General features: G+C 34.6%; 1 protein-coding gene across 3 annotated transcripts in view; it reads left to right on the forward strand.

The window, feature by feature from the left end:
• STXBP5 (syntaxin binding protein 5) overlaps positions 1-16,695 on the forward strand; it is a 163,694-nt gene that overhangs the window by 97,687 nt on the left and 49,312 nt on the right. For all 3 annotated transcript variants that reach the window (XM_029943864.1, XM_029943865.1, XM_029943866.1), the window contains exons 16-18: positions 2,927-3,105; positions 8,770-8,895; positions 10,580-10,731. In XM_029943864.1, coding sequence (XP_029799724.1) covers positions 2,927-3,105; positions 8,770-8,895; positions 10,580-10,731 — 457 coding nt within the window. The remainder of the gene's footprint in view (positions 1-2,926; positions 3,106-8,769; positions 8,896-10,579; positions 10,732-16,695) is intronic.

Consider the following 16,695-nt stretch of genomic DNA (forward strand, 5'->3'; position numbering starts at 1 on the left):
ATGTGTCTGTTTTTGTGCCATTACCATACTGTCTTGATAATTATACTTTGTAGAAGAGGCTAAAGTCTAGGATTGTGATGCCTTCTGTTTTGGTTTTCTTCTTCAATATTACTTTGGCTATTCGGAGTCTTTTTGTGGTTCCATACAAAATATAGGATAGCTTGTTCTAGCTTTGAGAAGAATGTGGGCAATTTTCATTGGGATTGCATTGAATGTGTCGATTGCTTTGGGTAGTAATGATATTTTAACAATGTTTATTCTTCTGATCCATGAGCATAGAATGTTTTTCCATTTCTTTGTGTCTTCTTCAATTTCCTTCATAAGTTTTCTATACATTTCATCATACAGATCTTTTATATCTTTGGTTAGGTTTATTCCTAGGTATTTTATGGTTTTCGTGCAATTGTGAATGAGATCAGTTTCTTTATTTCTCTTTCTGTTGCCTCATTATTGGTGTATAAAATTGCAGTGGATTTCTGTATGTTGATTTTGTACCCAGTGACATTGCTGAATTCCTGGATCAGTTCCAGTAGGCTTCTGGTGGAGTCTGTCGGGTTTTCCATGTAGAGTATTATGTCATCTGCAAAAAGTTAAAGTTTGACTTCATCTTTGCCAATTCTGATGCCTTTTATTTCCTTTTGTTGTCTGATTGCTGATGCTAGGACTTCCAGCACCATGTTAAACAACAGTGGTGAGGGTGGACATCCCTGTCATGTCCCTGATTTCAGAGGAGAAGCTCTCAGTTTTTCCCCATTGAAAATGATATTAGCTGGGGGCTTTTCATAAATGGCTTTTATGATGTTTAAGTAAGTTCCTTCTATCCCGACTTTCTCGAGGGTCCTTATTAAGAAAGGATGCCGTATTTTGTCAAATGGTTTTTCTGCATCTATTGACAAGATCATATGGTTTTTATCTTTTCTTTTGTTAATGTGATGTATCACATTGATTGATTTGGGAATATTGAACCAGCTCTGTAACCCAGGAATGGATCCCAGTTGATTATGGTGGATAATTCCTTTATATGCTGTTGAATTCGATTTGCTAGTATCTTGTTGAGGATTTTTGCATCTGTATTTATTAAGGATATTGGCCTGTAGTTCTCCTTTTTTGCTGGGTCTCTGTCTGGTTTTGGAATCAAAGTGATGCTGGCTTCATAGAATGAGTCCAGAAGTTTTCCTTCCATTTCTATTTTTTGGAATAGCTTGAGAAGAATGGGTATTAACTGATTTAAATGTCTGGTAGAATTCCCCAGGGAAGCCATGCGGCCCAGGGCTCTTATTTGTTGGGAGATTTTTGATAAGTGATTCAATTTCTTCACTAGTTATGGGTCTGTTCATATTTTCTATCTCTTCCTGTTTGAATTTTGTAGCGCCTGTGTGTTTAGAAATTTGTCCCTATTCTCAAGGTTGTCCACTTTGTTGGCATATAATTTTTCATAGTATTCCCTGATAATTGATTGTATTTCTGAGGGTTTGGTTGTAATAAATCCATTTTCATTCATGATTTTGTCTATTTGGGTGCTCTCTCTTTTCTTTTTGAGAAACCTGGCTAGAGGTTTGTCAGTTTTGTTTACATTTTTCAAAAAACCAACTCTTGGTTTCATTGATCTGTTCAACTGTTTTTTTTTTTAAATTCTATATTGTTTATTTATGCTCTGATCATTATTTTTTCTCTTCTTTTGCTGGGTTTGGGGTGCTCTTGCTGCTCTGCTTCTAGTTCCTTTAGGTGCGCTGTTAGATTTTGTATTTGCGCTTTTTCTAGTTTCTTGAAATAGGCCTGGAGTACAGTGTATTTTTCTCTTAGGACTGTCTTCGCTGCATCCCAGAGAGTTTGGATAATTGTATTTTTATTTTCATTTGTTTCCATATATTTTTAAGTTTCTTCTCTAATTTCGTGATTGGCCCATTCATTCTTTAATAGGGTGTTCTTTAATCTCCATGTTTTTGGAGGTTTTCCAGACTTTTTCCTGTGATTGTTTTCAAGTTTCATAGTATTGTGATCTGAAAATGTGCATGGTATGATCTCAATTTGTTAATATTTGTTGAGGGCTGTTTTGTGCCCCAGTACGTGATCTATCTTAGAGAATGTGCCATGCGCACTTGAGAAGAAAGTGAATTCCATAGCCTCAGGATGTAGAGTTCTAAATATATCCATCAAATCCATCTGGTCCAATGTGTCATTCAGGTCCATTGTTTCTTTAGTGATTTCCTGTCTAGTTGATCTTTCCATTGCTGTGAATGGAGTATTAAAATCCTCTGCTGTTAGCACATTCTTATCAATAAGATTGTTTCTGTTCGTGATTGTTTTATGTATTTGGGTCCTCCTGAGTTTGGTGTATAGACATTTATATTTGTCAGCTCTTCCTGATGGATGGACCCTGTAATTATTATATGTAATGCCCGTCTTTATCTTTTGTTACTGCGTTTAAAGTCCAATTTATCTGATATAAGTATGGCTATCCCAGCTTTCTTTTGACTTCCAGTAGCATGATAGATATTTCTCCATCCCATTACTTTCAATCTGATTGTCTAGAATTTTTAAAAACACTTAAGTACTTATGTTGCCATCTGTCTTTTGTGGAAAATAGAGTATTTTTATCTCTAAGTTTTAATGAGCATTTAGATCCTTATGTATATTATATGTTTCATTTAAGGAAAGTTAATATAATATGAGCATACTGTAATTTGGTATTAATAGGCATGCTGTGAATTCTAAAGTCATTCTGTGTGTGTTCGTGCACCCACAATCATTTTTAAAAAGTTGAGTCAGAATCATTTTTTTTCTTTGCTAAATCTTTACCTTTAAAAATCTTGCTAAACTTTTACTTTAAAAAATATTTCCACTGAAGTGTATGTGGGTATGTGTGTAAACTGTGATAAAATGAATAATTATTTGTAGTAGGTGAACTATCTTTCTCTTAAAACAGATGCTTGAAGTTCGATTGTTATATGAGATAAGTGACGTGGAATCCCCGGAGGGTGAACAGGCACCGCCTTTGCCAACACCCGTGGGGGGCGCCACTCCTCAGCCCATCCCTCCTCAGTCTCATCCTTCTACCAGTAGCAGTTCATCTGATGGACTTCGTGATAATGTCCCTTGTTTAAAGTAAGTTAAAAAAAATACAGATGTTTTGGAAACTTTTATCATTTACCTAAATTATAAGCATGAGTACGATAAAACTTTCCTGTGATAGAGAAAATGACATAAGAACATTTCTTTCTTTGCTTTGCTGTGGTTAATCCAACTTCCTTTTCTGTGGCAACAGGAGGAATAGGATTGAATTCTATGATTTTGTGTTTAAAGTGCTAAGATTTGATCTCTAAATAATAATGGTTGGACAGCATGGATCTTTTTTGTATATGTAGCTCAGTCTTCCAAATCCATGGATGTTTTTGAGTTTGGATTCATATGTGGATCAAATACTTATTTAGAGTGCTTTCACTACTCTGCAAATTCTGGGTTTTTTCATCTTTAGAGATTCAGTTTTTTTGTAATCATTTTCTTGTCTTTCTGAATCTTCTCTAGCAAAGCAGTATCATCTAAATGCCTTCATTTTAGCATTCCAGATTTGAATACATCTTGCTTTTATGTAGGAATTAATTAGATAAAACATTCTTTTCCTTTTTTCTATCCAATTTATATTACTGAGTTGTTAACTTTTTTAAAGGGTATGGGCCTTAACTATGGCAGAGAAATACAACAATGTTGAAAGAGTTAAGATCACTGAAAAATTTCGTGAATTCAATGATTAATTATATTTACAGAGAAGTCAGGATAATAACTGTGGTTGTGGAAAATGTAAAAAAAAAAATTCATTGTAAGAGTTGAGCAAAACCCCAGATTAGTAAATTCAAGGTAGAGATAGCTGGTGAGAGCTAATTTTCACTAGTTAAAAGAACCAGGCTTTGTCCTGGTTTTTGTTTTAGATCCGCTAGCATCTATTCATTTGATAGAAGAATTGTTATGGAGAATGTATTGGTACCCAAAAATGCATTTGCCCCAAAGATGGGGCAGATTTTTTTGTATCACCATCATTTAAAGTGTGCAGACTTTTTGGGGTGCCTGAGTGACTCAGTAGGTTGAGTGTCTGACTTTGGCTCAGATCATGATCTCACAGTTTGGGTTCATGCCCTACATCTGGCTTGTGCTGATAGCTCAGCACCTGGAGTCTGCTAAGATTCTGTACCTCCCTCTCTTTGCCCCTCCCCCACTCACACTATGTCTCTCTGTCTCTCAAAAATGAATAAATTTTTAATAAAATGTATAGACTTTTAAAAAAGTAAATCTATATGTGTTTATATAATTTTGACATTATATGTCTATGTTAATGGTTCTCAACCAGGGATGATTTTGCTTCCCTGCATGCATTTGGCAATATCTGGAGCCGTTATTACTTGTCACAACAGTAGGAATAGGGTGCTACTGGCATCTAGTGCATAGGCCAGGGGTGGTGCTCAAGGGCACAGAACAATGCCCCACGACAAAGAACTTTGCAGCTCGCAATGCCACTGGTGCCTGCAATGAGAAATTCTGATCTGACCTAAAATATACAAGCACTGAGGTTAAGTAACTACATTTTTTGAAAAGGTTTCACAGTTTTCAGTCTCTTTCTCATGTACATACATACACACAACTCCTTTTTGCTACAGTTCTGGCACATGTTTAACTAGAATGAAACTTGGAAATACAGAATTCTATACTCTTTCCTTTTTTTACTTTTTCAGTAGTACTTTGCTTTAAACTTAAATTTGTAAAATTTCCATTAATGCTCTTCTGATTTTGATGTGTATTTCTCCAGGCTTTTATTAAATTTAAATCTTATAAGGCTGTAAAGGCGTATTTGTCTTTTACGTTTATTTTGGTATCCTTTTTGGTGGCAAACTTTTGAGATTTTGTCCAAAATTGACATATTCACTAGTGACTTTTAAAAAAAATTTTCTTAAGGTTTGTTTATTTTTGGAAGATAAGGAGTAGAGAGAGAGGGAGACACAGAATCTGAAGCAGGCTCCAGGCTCTGAGCTGTCAGCACAGAGCCCGATGTGGGGCTCAAACTCACAAACTGTGAGATCATGACCTGAGCCGAAGTCGGATGCTTAACCAACTGAGCCACCCAGGTGCCCCCACTAGTGACTTTTTATTGGAGGCAATTTGAGTTTTACCTCATTTTTTTTCTTTTTAATAGTTTTCTAGTAAATGCAGTTATTTATACACTTAATGTTTTAGTGCACAGTCCCAAAAACCAATTTTTAAATTTCAGAAATATAACCAAAGTGATCCTAAAATAACTAGTACTGAGTTTTGGTTTCTTTTTTAAAGTTTACTTTTGAGAGAGAGAGAGAGTGTGAGAGAGAGAGAGAGAGAGAGAGTGTGTGTGTGTGAGAGAGAGAGAGAGAGAGAGAGAGAGAGAGCGCGAGCGAGGGAGCGAGCGAGCGAGAGAGAGTCCCAAGCAGGCTCCGCACTGTCACTACAGAGGCTCATGCAGGCTCAAACTCACCAACTGTGAGCTGAGCTAAAACCAAGAGTTGGACACTTAACCCACTGAGCCATCCTGAGCCAACTTAGGCACCCCGAGTTTTTTGTTTGTTTGTTTTTTATACAAAATGGTTTTGTATGTACTTGTTCTTTTGAAGAAACATTTTAAAAGCTATTTGACTTATTCTTTTACCAGTAAAATTTATGTGTTTAGTATTTTAATTGGCTTTTGCAGTTTATTTGTCCAAACTGATAAACATTTGAAACTGCAAAGCCTCCAAACATTATTTTGACATTTAAAATATACTTGTACAAACTATGGAATTAATTTAATTATGAATTAAGGTTCAACCTCTGTCTTTAAAAAGTAAACCTTAATTTACATATTTTAAAAACATTAAAATAACGTGCATATAACCATTATAGACATAAAATGTCACACCCACCCATCCCCCATTTTGCATTTTTAAATCTATCCTATCCTACCATTACATGATCTGATTTCCCTTTTTTTTTTTTTTTTTTTTTTTTTTTTTTTTTTTTAATACCAGACTGGGATTTTCATCAGGCTTGCCTGGCTTATTTTTGCTTAATAACTTTTTTCTGGTTTCTTCTTACTAAGTAATTTAAGAATTCCATGAGTTCTGTGTGTCTTCATCACAGAAGTTTTAAATGTGCCCATATAGGCACTTCTAATATTATCCGTGAATGCTTGTTCTGCTCTTGAGGATCTAAATTAATGTGCATATTAAATATGCTGGACTTAGGTAATTAGGTTCAGCTTCTTTGAAGCTTACCTAAATCATACAGGGAGAAAAGAACACACTCAGATTCTTCTATTAGGAGAATACTGCGTCTTCATTTCTAGCTCGAGACGAACCGCTGCGGGTATTTCCCTGAGAAAAGCCGGAACTTCAGCCAGTGTGCAGTTCTGAGTGTATTGCCTTACAGACTTTGCATGGGGAAAAGTGACTGTAACTCAGTTCATATTTGGAGGGCCCTTGGTGATTCATGTTTACCCTAAAATTTGGTTAACATACTGACCCTAAAGATCAGGTGTCATGGTCTTCTTCACTAGAAGTGCCAACTAAATGACTCAAAAGCATCCTTACTGCTGAGATTGGGCTCAGGAGATTTAACATTGAAGAGTCTCCTTGCTTCCCTTCTTCCATTAACTACCCTGTGACTCCAAGGCAGGAGTCTCAAAAATTACGAAGTAACCAGGCTTGGCTTAAGTTCACAAGACCAGTTACTGGAGGAGTCTGAGCAATCAAAAAATGTTCTCACCTTAACGTCAAAGTGGATTTTTTTTTTAAATAGTAAAATAGTCACCCACAAAAATAAATCACTCACATTAAAGAAAAAAAATGTTATCTTCCAAACCACTTGAAGTTTCCTGATACAAGTGTTAAAGGCATAGTATTTAAGTAACTGTACACCTTAGGAAGTTTCACAGTCATAAACCATTCCCGCCCCCGACATGTGTGTAACAAGTACAATAAAAATTGTTGTATGAATTTGCTCATGTGAGGCTTGGAAATACATTTATCTTTTACTGACTAGTTCACTTGAAAACTCTACTATCACCTCAAACTTACCACATATTCCTGTAAAACTAGCTCCTCATGCTGACATTTTTTTCTTTTTTTCTTTCCTTCTCTCCTTTGCTTGCTTTTTCTTTTCTTTTTTCCTTTCCTTTCTTTTCTTTTCTCTTTTCTTTCTTTTTTTTCTTTTTCTTTTCTTTTCCTTTCTTTCTCTCCTTCCTTCCTTCTTTCCTTAACTTAACTTAAAATCACTCTGTATTCTTTTTCTCCCATGATCTGCCTCTGATGAGCATTCAGCTCGTTCATTCACTCTGTAAATATTTAACACTCTTCTGCGCTCGAGTGTTAAAAGTAACTGTAGAATTTTTGCTGCATAGAGTTTAGAAGCATTTTCAATTCTTACTTCATAATGTGTTCTAAATCTACCTTTTCCTTATTATTTTACATCAGAAATACAGGCACTTCGTAATTGTTCTCCAATTCTACTTCATCTTGAAATCCCAAATTATTCTTTCCAAAGTATTTCTTAATAAACTTTCATTGGTTTTTAATTCCTTAAAATAATGAAATTATATTACTTTTGTGTAATTTGACCATTGACAGCTCTTTCATAGCCACTCATAATGTCTTCATACTATGATTAGGTAGCATTCCCACTTTTTAGAGAAGAAGATAGTTGGAAAATGGCAGAGCCAGGATTTAACCGCTAGCTTTTCAAAAACCCTCAGTTCTTTCTACCAATATCAGACCTTTGTAGCCAGGCCTTAAAGACCCTCTAACTTCTCACCCTAGCCTAGCTTGCTATACTGATTTCTCTCTGTTACTACATATACCTCCACCGTGGGCAAACTTACACACTTGTTAATCTTTGACTATGGGTTTCCTACTTTTTGTTTGCATATGTTTGCAAAAGCAGTATATTTTAAGCACCTATTCAGTAATTATTGGGGAAAGAGTCTGTAGTCAAAACTCAGAGAACATTTTTTTAATAGTTAAAGTGTAATGCACATAAAAATAAAATAAAGGTTTTTTTTTTTTAACTCTTTAACTCACTGTGTTTTGGACACTTTTCATTTAGTTAAACCATATGTTTAAGGCTATTTTATTTTATTTTTTTTTCAGTATTTATTTTGAGAAAGAGAGAAAGCAAGGGAGGGGCAGAGAGAGAGGGAAAAAGAGAACCCCAAGCAGGGACTCCACTGTCAGTGGAGTGCCTGGCATGGGGCTTAATCCCACAAACCCTGAAATCATGACCTGAGGTGAAATGAAAAGTCAGATACTTAAGCAACTGAGCCACCCAGGCACCCTATATATTTAAGTTTTAAGTCTACTTTTTCCCTTCCCCATTTTTTTTCTTTTTAGATCTACTTTTCTAACTTGCATTTTTCTTTCTAACTGGCTTTTTTCCCCCTCTTCTTAATTCTTGGGCTTCTCATTCTCCTCATTCTTCTTTCCATTTCTCTTTCTGCTTTCTCCCCATTCTCTTTTTCTTCCCCACTTCTAACCTCTAAATTTATAATGGGAACTTACATATGATTTCTTATTTTTGTTTTTACGTACATATTTTGTCTCTAGCCAGAGAAAATGCCTCTAGAGAACAGGATTTGTTTTTTTCCCCATTTTTGTATATTTAGTACAATGTTACATCTAAAGTTATGTTTTGTATAGTTATTTATGCATGACTTTATAGTTTCATGAGCTAATAAGACACTTGAAGATGGGTTAAAAAGTAATATATTATCCTTTATTACAGAGTTAAAACTTCGCCACTTAAACAGTCTCCAGGTTATCAGACAGAACTAGTTATTCAGTTGGTTTGGGTGAGTGGAGAACCACCACAACAGATAACCAGCCTGGCAGTCAATTCTTCCTATGGATTGTGAGTATAATTTTTGTGCTTCTCAGTCTCTTCATAGTATTCCATACATTCTTTTTTTTTTAAATAGAAAAGATCTTTTTTATAGATCAATTAAAAAGTATAGCTTTAATTTCAGATCAGATTTAGTATTTATTTGGAATCTAATTCTTGTTTGAAATAATTTACTCTGAATATGCTTATACTGCTTCCTAATGGATTAGAATAAAGGTTTAAAGTCAATATACCATGTCCTGGATATACTCTCAGAAATGATTTCCTTATTAATACTCAGTCTAATGGAGGTCTAACAACATAAACTCGGAAGACCTTGTTCTAAGCTGATTCTGTAAATGTTGAATCAAACCTATATAATATCTTCTTGCTACTTTGAAAGTTCACTTGTATGAATTGTAAAGGAATAGTAATAGTTTAGTAAAGTTATTTATACTACAGGTATATTATCAATTCATGCCTTTAAATATTTAGTATTAATTACATATACTTTTTATTATAATTTGGTAGATTGATAGAGTAGTTTTGTTTTAAAAATCAACATTGTGGTATAAGAGAAGCTACGCACTGACTGTGCAGCTCCAGGGCTACTTACTAGTATGTGGGTCTTCCTGACACTAGCCCAAGGGACTCTTCATCTTTCTTCTTCCTCCGGAAGCTACTGCCACTCACTCTTGAGGTTGTATACCAGCTAAAATTGGCTATAGTCTGAGAGGGTCTTCTCTCATGTTTTTCATTTTCTGCCCCACAATGTAAGAACACAAAACTCCTTTTTAATATTTCACTGCCACAACCATAAAGGAAAGAGGGAATAAGAAAAAGAACTAGTAGAAAATTTTAAAGGAAGTTGCAGATCAGTTGATCAGGCTCATTGGGCTCACAATTAACATTTTATTTAGCCCTTTTTGTATATTTTTAATATTTGAATTACTTGCCAATATAGTATGAAATCTGTATTTAGAGCTTCAACTAAAAAACCTGATTATCTGGCCTATGCCTCCATTCCTCCTTGGAGGAATGCAGCAGGAATGCAGTTGAAGCTTTTCCTCTTTAGATGGGTCATACTCTCTCCAGTTCACTACTGCCCTTGTCTGGCCTGTTTGTATTAGTTACAGAGCCCCTCCCTCTATACATTTCAGTTTTCACCTCCTGGTTGAAGACATCTTAAAAGAGTAAAATTCCTTTCTTCATAGTTGCTTGGCTTATATCTCCTGACTTAAAATTGAGAAGGTATTTGGAGTACTCCAAAGGGAAACTGCCAAGATTTAATGCTTTCTACTTTTATTCTTGGCTGTAAGGATCACCAGAACGTTCCCAAAGGGATAATCCCCCACTTCCCTAGTAGAAAGGAATGTTTTTCTCTGAGCTGCTCAAAATGCCCTAAGTCAAAAAAAAAAAAAAAAAGTCACTTTCCTAGGATAGGGATTTATAACTATGATCATGTTTCACTTCATATGCCAATTTCTTGTTTAATAACATTGACTTGTAATCACTAATGTCTGCAGAGATCTGTACAGTTCCATGAGAAGTCATACGTAATATGTAACCTGTATTTCCATGTCTCTGATGGTCTTCAGTTTCAGAAAGGAATTTTGTGAAAAACCCATCCTTCTTCTTTTTAACCCTTAAAGACTACAAGTACATTTCCTTATAATTATTTTTGCTAAAATATCTGCTCGTATCCTATTCCCAGGGTTGTTTTTGGTAATTGCAATGGCATCGCTATGGTAGACTACCTCCAGAAAGCGGTTCTCCTCAACCTGGGCACTGTTGAATTATATGGCTCCAATGATCCGTATCGGAGAGAACCCCGGTCTCCTCGTAAATCTCGTCAGCCTTCAGGAGGTATAAAGAAGTCCTGAATTTTAGGATTTCTCTAAATACTAAATACTTCAGTTAGATAAATAGTTTGTCTGACTTAATCTATATAGTAGACTGTCAAAAACTAGTAAAAGTTTAGAGCCTTCTTTGTTTTGTATTGTTATTAGATTTTGCTTTTGGTTTAGGATTTAATTAATGTTGGGAAAGAACCACAGTGGCATACTTCTTCAGTTAAATTCTGAAATGAAAATTTGCCTCATTATTGTGAAACAGTTTCAAAGTTTTGCCCCTTTTATTGTTTGGTATTATAAGACCAAAATTCATTGTTTCAACTATTTAATTTAAAGGGATCATTTCCCATGTGAAAAAAAAGGTAAATGCAAAAGAGAATTCTATGAAAATACAGTGTTCGTAGATAGCCTTGATTCAGTGCAAACCCAAATCCATTCAGAATTCTCTTTATAGGATTCTTTTGTGTTTGCTAGGTCTAACTAGGTTTAAAACTGGTCTAATTTTAAATGTTTTCATATATCTGGTTCGTTGTCCATACCAGTACTCCTCACCACCGCCACCAGCACCCCTTCTGTTTTTAAACCTCCCAGCACTGGATCCCTGGCCCGTGGGGTACATTAGCGAGGCCTGGGCATCGCCGGCCTGCAGGCCCAGCGTCCTGAGGGCCTGTGCAGCTGGACCAGGGGCTGAGGGGAACTCTGTGTCCGGCTGATTTGCCCACTTGCAGAATGCCAGTGCATGGGGCGCTGGGAAGCTCCAGTGTGTATTTCTAACTCAGTCTCTCCAAATTAAAATCCTCCCTGAGACTCATTTCTCATTTGCTCTCATGACATAATTGCTAATGCTAACTTTATCACAATTCATGAGAGAGAGAGAGAGAAAAGGTGGTGGGATATAGACCTTACTGTCACTTTAGCTTGATGGTTGAACTTTTTTTCCATGTTTGTTTTCGTGTGTGGTCGTTTTGTCATGTGTTATCTTCAGAAATTTTCCCAGCCATACCATTCTAGTATCTTTGTCTCTTTTTTTTTTTCCTTTTTCACGTTTCATTGCTTCACTAAGGTGTGCTGATTGTGACTTCTTGCATGTGCGGCCTTTCTAGCTTATATTCTGAATCTGTGAAAAAACTCCGTTCTTCCTTAAGTAAGTTATTTATTCCACGTCAGTAAAGTCATGGCACGTTTGTTTGTTGTCTGTAAGATCACTTTTTCTCTTTTGTTTCATTTAAGAGAGTTTTTTACAGCATTATATTTATAAAATATCTAATGTCCTCATTACTTGGATTCACCTTTAATATGTATATGAAAACAAGCCATCAAAATGTTTGTGCCTGAATCTAGTGGTTTTTTTTTTAATAAAACAAAGGAACTAATATTTAGTGTTAGAAATTTAAAACATTGTTATGATAGAGAAGGCAAGTACTTTTGGCAGTTTTACCACAGACCTTTGTAAAAACTTACTCCTAAAGTCAATTTATCTTCTCCCTGATACCTCATCATAGTTTTCTAAAATTGCTAGAAATTAAATACCTAAACTAATCCAAGGACAGAAACCAGTTTTACAGTGTGATTTGAAAAACATTTCTTTCTTAAAGCCTATTGCATCTTATTTTATTCTATAGTAAATCTTGAAAATATTATTGTTTGCTCTGTTTGTATTGAAGAGTTAATGTTTAGGCAAGAGAACAATTTGAGTTGTTTTGAGTTGTTAAAATATCATTTTAAGATATTTACTTATGCTCAGTAGTAATAATATTTAGGATTATGTATTAAATAATATTAAAAGAAAGTTATTTTAAAATGTGATTTAACATTTTAAGGATATTTATGCCTTAATTCTAAAATACTATGATTATATTTCAAATAAACTGAAATAATTGATACTAAAATTATTTAATTGCATTGATAAAAATTATATTTTTGCAAAAAGGTGTATTTATGATATGTTATGGAAGTATAACCCAAATACTACCTGGTTTTTCAATTTTTTTTAAAGATTAGTTTGGAAAAATGTTTGTAATACTAGTAGATTCTAATATGTATTCATAACGAGTATGATGTCACTACTGAAATTATTTTATAGGCATTACTGTTTCAGGGATTTACAGCTGTGTTAAAATATAGTTGAACCCAGAAGTAAGATGTGTACAGTGTTTTCATAATGAAAATTATGAGGCTGTTACAGGGACAAGTAATGATAAAGTATTTCAACCATCTGTGTGTATCTGCTGATTATAAGAAAAGTGAAACAGGATAGTCTGTGTCCTGTTTTGCTGGCCACTTTTTGACTCAGTGAAGGACACAAAAGAGAAATTTCTATTCTGAATATAATTCTAACTCCCAAATAAGATCTGCTTAGTGATGTGAAAGTGATAGATAGACCCATGAGAAAAAAGTTACTTAGTCTTAAAAGTTGATAATTATAAAGAAGAGAATTAGAGGAATAAAGCTGTGCATGGCTTCAGGAAAGATATTTTCAAAAGTTATGAAGAAATATCTCTGAAAATGAAGATTTGGGCTACATATTTGCAATTAATTTCAAGTCTTCAATATTCTCAGTAGAACAGAAAAAGAAATAGCTGTGGAGCCCAGTAATATCAATCGATATTCCTGTTTGGGGGGCATGGGGAGATGGGTGTGTTGTAAGAAACAAAACGCTATATAAGAAATGAGGGATATAATCAAGGATACATAATAATTGTTGGATAAATCAGTAACTACTGTGATGAATATAGGCAAGTTTTCAAAAAAATGGGAAATAGCAAAATGTTTGGTTTCAGTGAACTAAATAACTTTGTTTCTCAACCCTCTTTTAATGAGAAATGATTTATGTTTCTGGAAAGTGAAAAATAATGAAGAGAAATGAAAACCTAAGCTACATTTTGTATGCAAGGTGGACTTTGGTAACAAAAAGTAATAAAGTAATAAAAAGATCTCAAGAGAATTTGTGAAGAAAATCTGTAAACAGTACCCAAGTTTTCAAAGGTCAGATATTTTTATAAAATCATTAAATTTGATGTACAAATCAGTCAGAATTCTCAAATGATTTGTGTGCCTATTGAAATGCCTTATGTGCATATTGAAAATCGTGCTATCAACTGAAGTCAACAGGAATTCACTAAAAGTACGAAAATCAGTGTTACTTTTTTAATCCTGTAACTATATTGACGGCTCATGGCAGCCTGTTGACCTAAAGTTTCCTGAAGTTAATCAGGAATAAAGAATTTGATAAAGTTATTTGATAAAAATTCCACATATATTTTTTGTGAACCAAGCAGATGGAAGTGACCTTGTTCAGTTTGACGGTTGCAAGACTGATTAAACCAGAGTCAGCAAACTGTGGTCCATTGGCCAAATCTCTCCCACTGCCATTTTTGCAAATACAGTTTAATTAAAACAACATCACACTTACTTGTTTAGCTTACCCTAAAACCAATCCAGGCCTTCACATTTGCCAATTCCCGGATTAAACCATGATATCTATATAGTGGGTCAATTAGTAGCCTAATACTAATTTCTGTGTGGAGTGCCTCAGTAGATACAGTATGTTGAATAACATATGATTATGCTTGTTGTTTTTAAAGAGTAACTACTATATTTGATAGCAGAGTAAATACCCATAAATATATTGGTAGGTAGAAATCATAAACCTAAACCATATACCATGGTCACATAGTATATACCATAGGATCATGCACATCAGTTAATGTAGGGTTGGACTTTGACTTTTACCCTAAGCCAGATGGAATGAAATTTTAAAATTTCAAAATTGATGATTTTTATTCAATATTAGGCTCACTATAGTGCTAGAGTATATTAGAGTATATTATCAGTACTATTTATTATTGAGGTAAAATTGGCACATAACATTATTTTAGTTTCAGGCACACAGTATACCAATTTGATATTTCTATGCATTGCAAAATGATCACAGTAAATCTAGTTAACACTTATCACCTTACATAGTTACAAGATATTTTTCCCCTTGTAACGAGGACTTCTAATATCTACTCTTAGCAGCATTCAGATATTCAATATAGTATCACAAACTGTAGTTATGCTATATATTATATCCCTTATTTATTCTGTAACTGGAAGTTTGTATCTTTGACTGCTCTCACCTGTTTCTCCTGCTTCTGGGAATCACCAGCCTCTTCTCTGTATAAATAAGCTTGTTTTTTGTTGTTGTTTTGGGGGACTTTTTTGGAGTGGGGGGATAGATTCAACTATATCATACAATGAGGTCATATATAATTGTGTTTTTCTGTCTGACTTATTTTATTTAACATCTCCCTGGGGTCCATCCATGTTGTCACAGATGGCAAAATTTTATTCTTTTATGACTGAATGAATATAATCCAGTGTGTGTGTGTGTGTGTGTGTGTGTGTGTGTGTGTGTATCCCCCACGTTTTTATACAACCTATATTTTCTTTATCCATGCATCCATAGATGGACACTTAGATTGTGTCTGTATATCACTACTAAAGACCTGCTGTTTTAGTATTTATCAAAAAGAGTTCATTTGGGCTCTGTGCTCACAGCTCAGAACCTGGGGCCTGCTTCAGATTCTGTGTCTCTTTCTCTTTCTCTTTCTACCCCTCCCCTACGTACTTTCTCTCTCTCTCTCTCTCTCTCTCTCTCTCTCTCTCTCTTTTTCTCTCTCTCTCAAAAATAAACACTAAAAAAAAGCTTTGGAAAAGGGTACATGGGTGGCTCAGTCAGTTAAGCATCCAACTTCAGCTCTCATCATGACCTTGCAGTTTGTGACCTCTAACCCCAATTGGGCTTTGTACTGACAGCTCAGAGCCTGGACCCTTCTCAGATTCTGTCTCTCTCTCTCTCAAAAATAAATAAACATTAAAAAAATATTTTTAAAGGAATTCATTTATATAAACTAATTTTTGGCAAAGATTAAATTCATACCTATAATTACATCCATCATCTTTGAACTACAAAAGTTAGTTTTTTGAGTTCCCCACACCCCGAACCATTAGTGTAATATGTGTTAAAAAGAAAAAAAATTACAGGTTATCATTCAGAAAGTTCCTACCTAATGAAGAAAAATAATATATAATTCAAAATAGAAAATACTTCTTATAAATCCAATTCAGTATTCAATGTTCTCTGAAAATGTTACTGGAAAAGGTTTCTTAGTGACTTGATTGTGACACTGTGTCTTTTACCAGAGGGTTGGTCACACATATGTTGACATGATACCTAACTTTCAGGCCTACATATGTAGCCTTGTGTGTTGCCCAGCTCTGCCAAACTTGATGTGCGTTCATTTGTAATTTTCAAAGGATTTTCAGGAATTCTTTTCATTCCAATCACTAAACAACTACTGTCCGTAGTGATTGTTTACTCTGCATGTTGTCATGTCTTTTAATTCTCGTCCACAGCATAAAATACCTTGCTATGATTTCCCCTAAGATAAGTTTTATGTAATACAGACATATCTGTGAAAAGAAAATATTTCTTTAAAGCTCTTTAAAAAATGTATGGTTTAGTTCTTAAAAGAACTCCTACAAGAGGAGTAATGTACAATGTTTTAAATGTTATAAATGTGGAGGTATGAAATATTTTCTTAATTATTCAGAAATATTCATGGCATGTGTTTGAGACACACTGAGGTTTGAGTTGAGAGTTCCTGTGATGTACAAACTTACCAAATTCATTTCCAAGTACTTATTTTCCCTCAAGAGGAATCCAGTAAGACATCTATCATATACTCTCAAATTACGATTTTTAAACAAAGCCCTATTTTATGTCTAATGTCCTTGAAGAATAGCAAATTATCTCTTGGAAGTTTTCTTTTTGCTTAACTAATGACAGTTGTTTTGAGGTGTTTTAATATCAAAGGCTCCTGCTTCCTATCTTAAGGTTAATGGGCATGGTATCAGTGCCAGTATGGTCTAGTCACATGCTGGCTTATAAAACTGGACAGTCATTAAATGTGCACTGTAAATAGGAGATGAG

This window comes from Suricata suricatta, chromosome 7, assembly GCF_006229205.1.
Source record: "Suricata suricatta isolate VVHF042 chromosome 7, meerkat_22Aug2017_6uvM2_HiC, whole genome shotgun sequence".
Classification (NCBI taxonomy): domain Eukaryota; kingdom Metazoa; phylum Chordata; class Mammalia; order Carnivora; family Herpestidae; genus Suricata; species Suricata suricatta.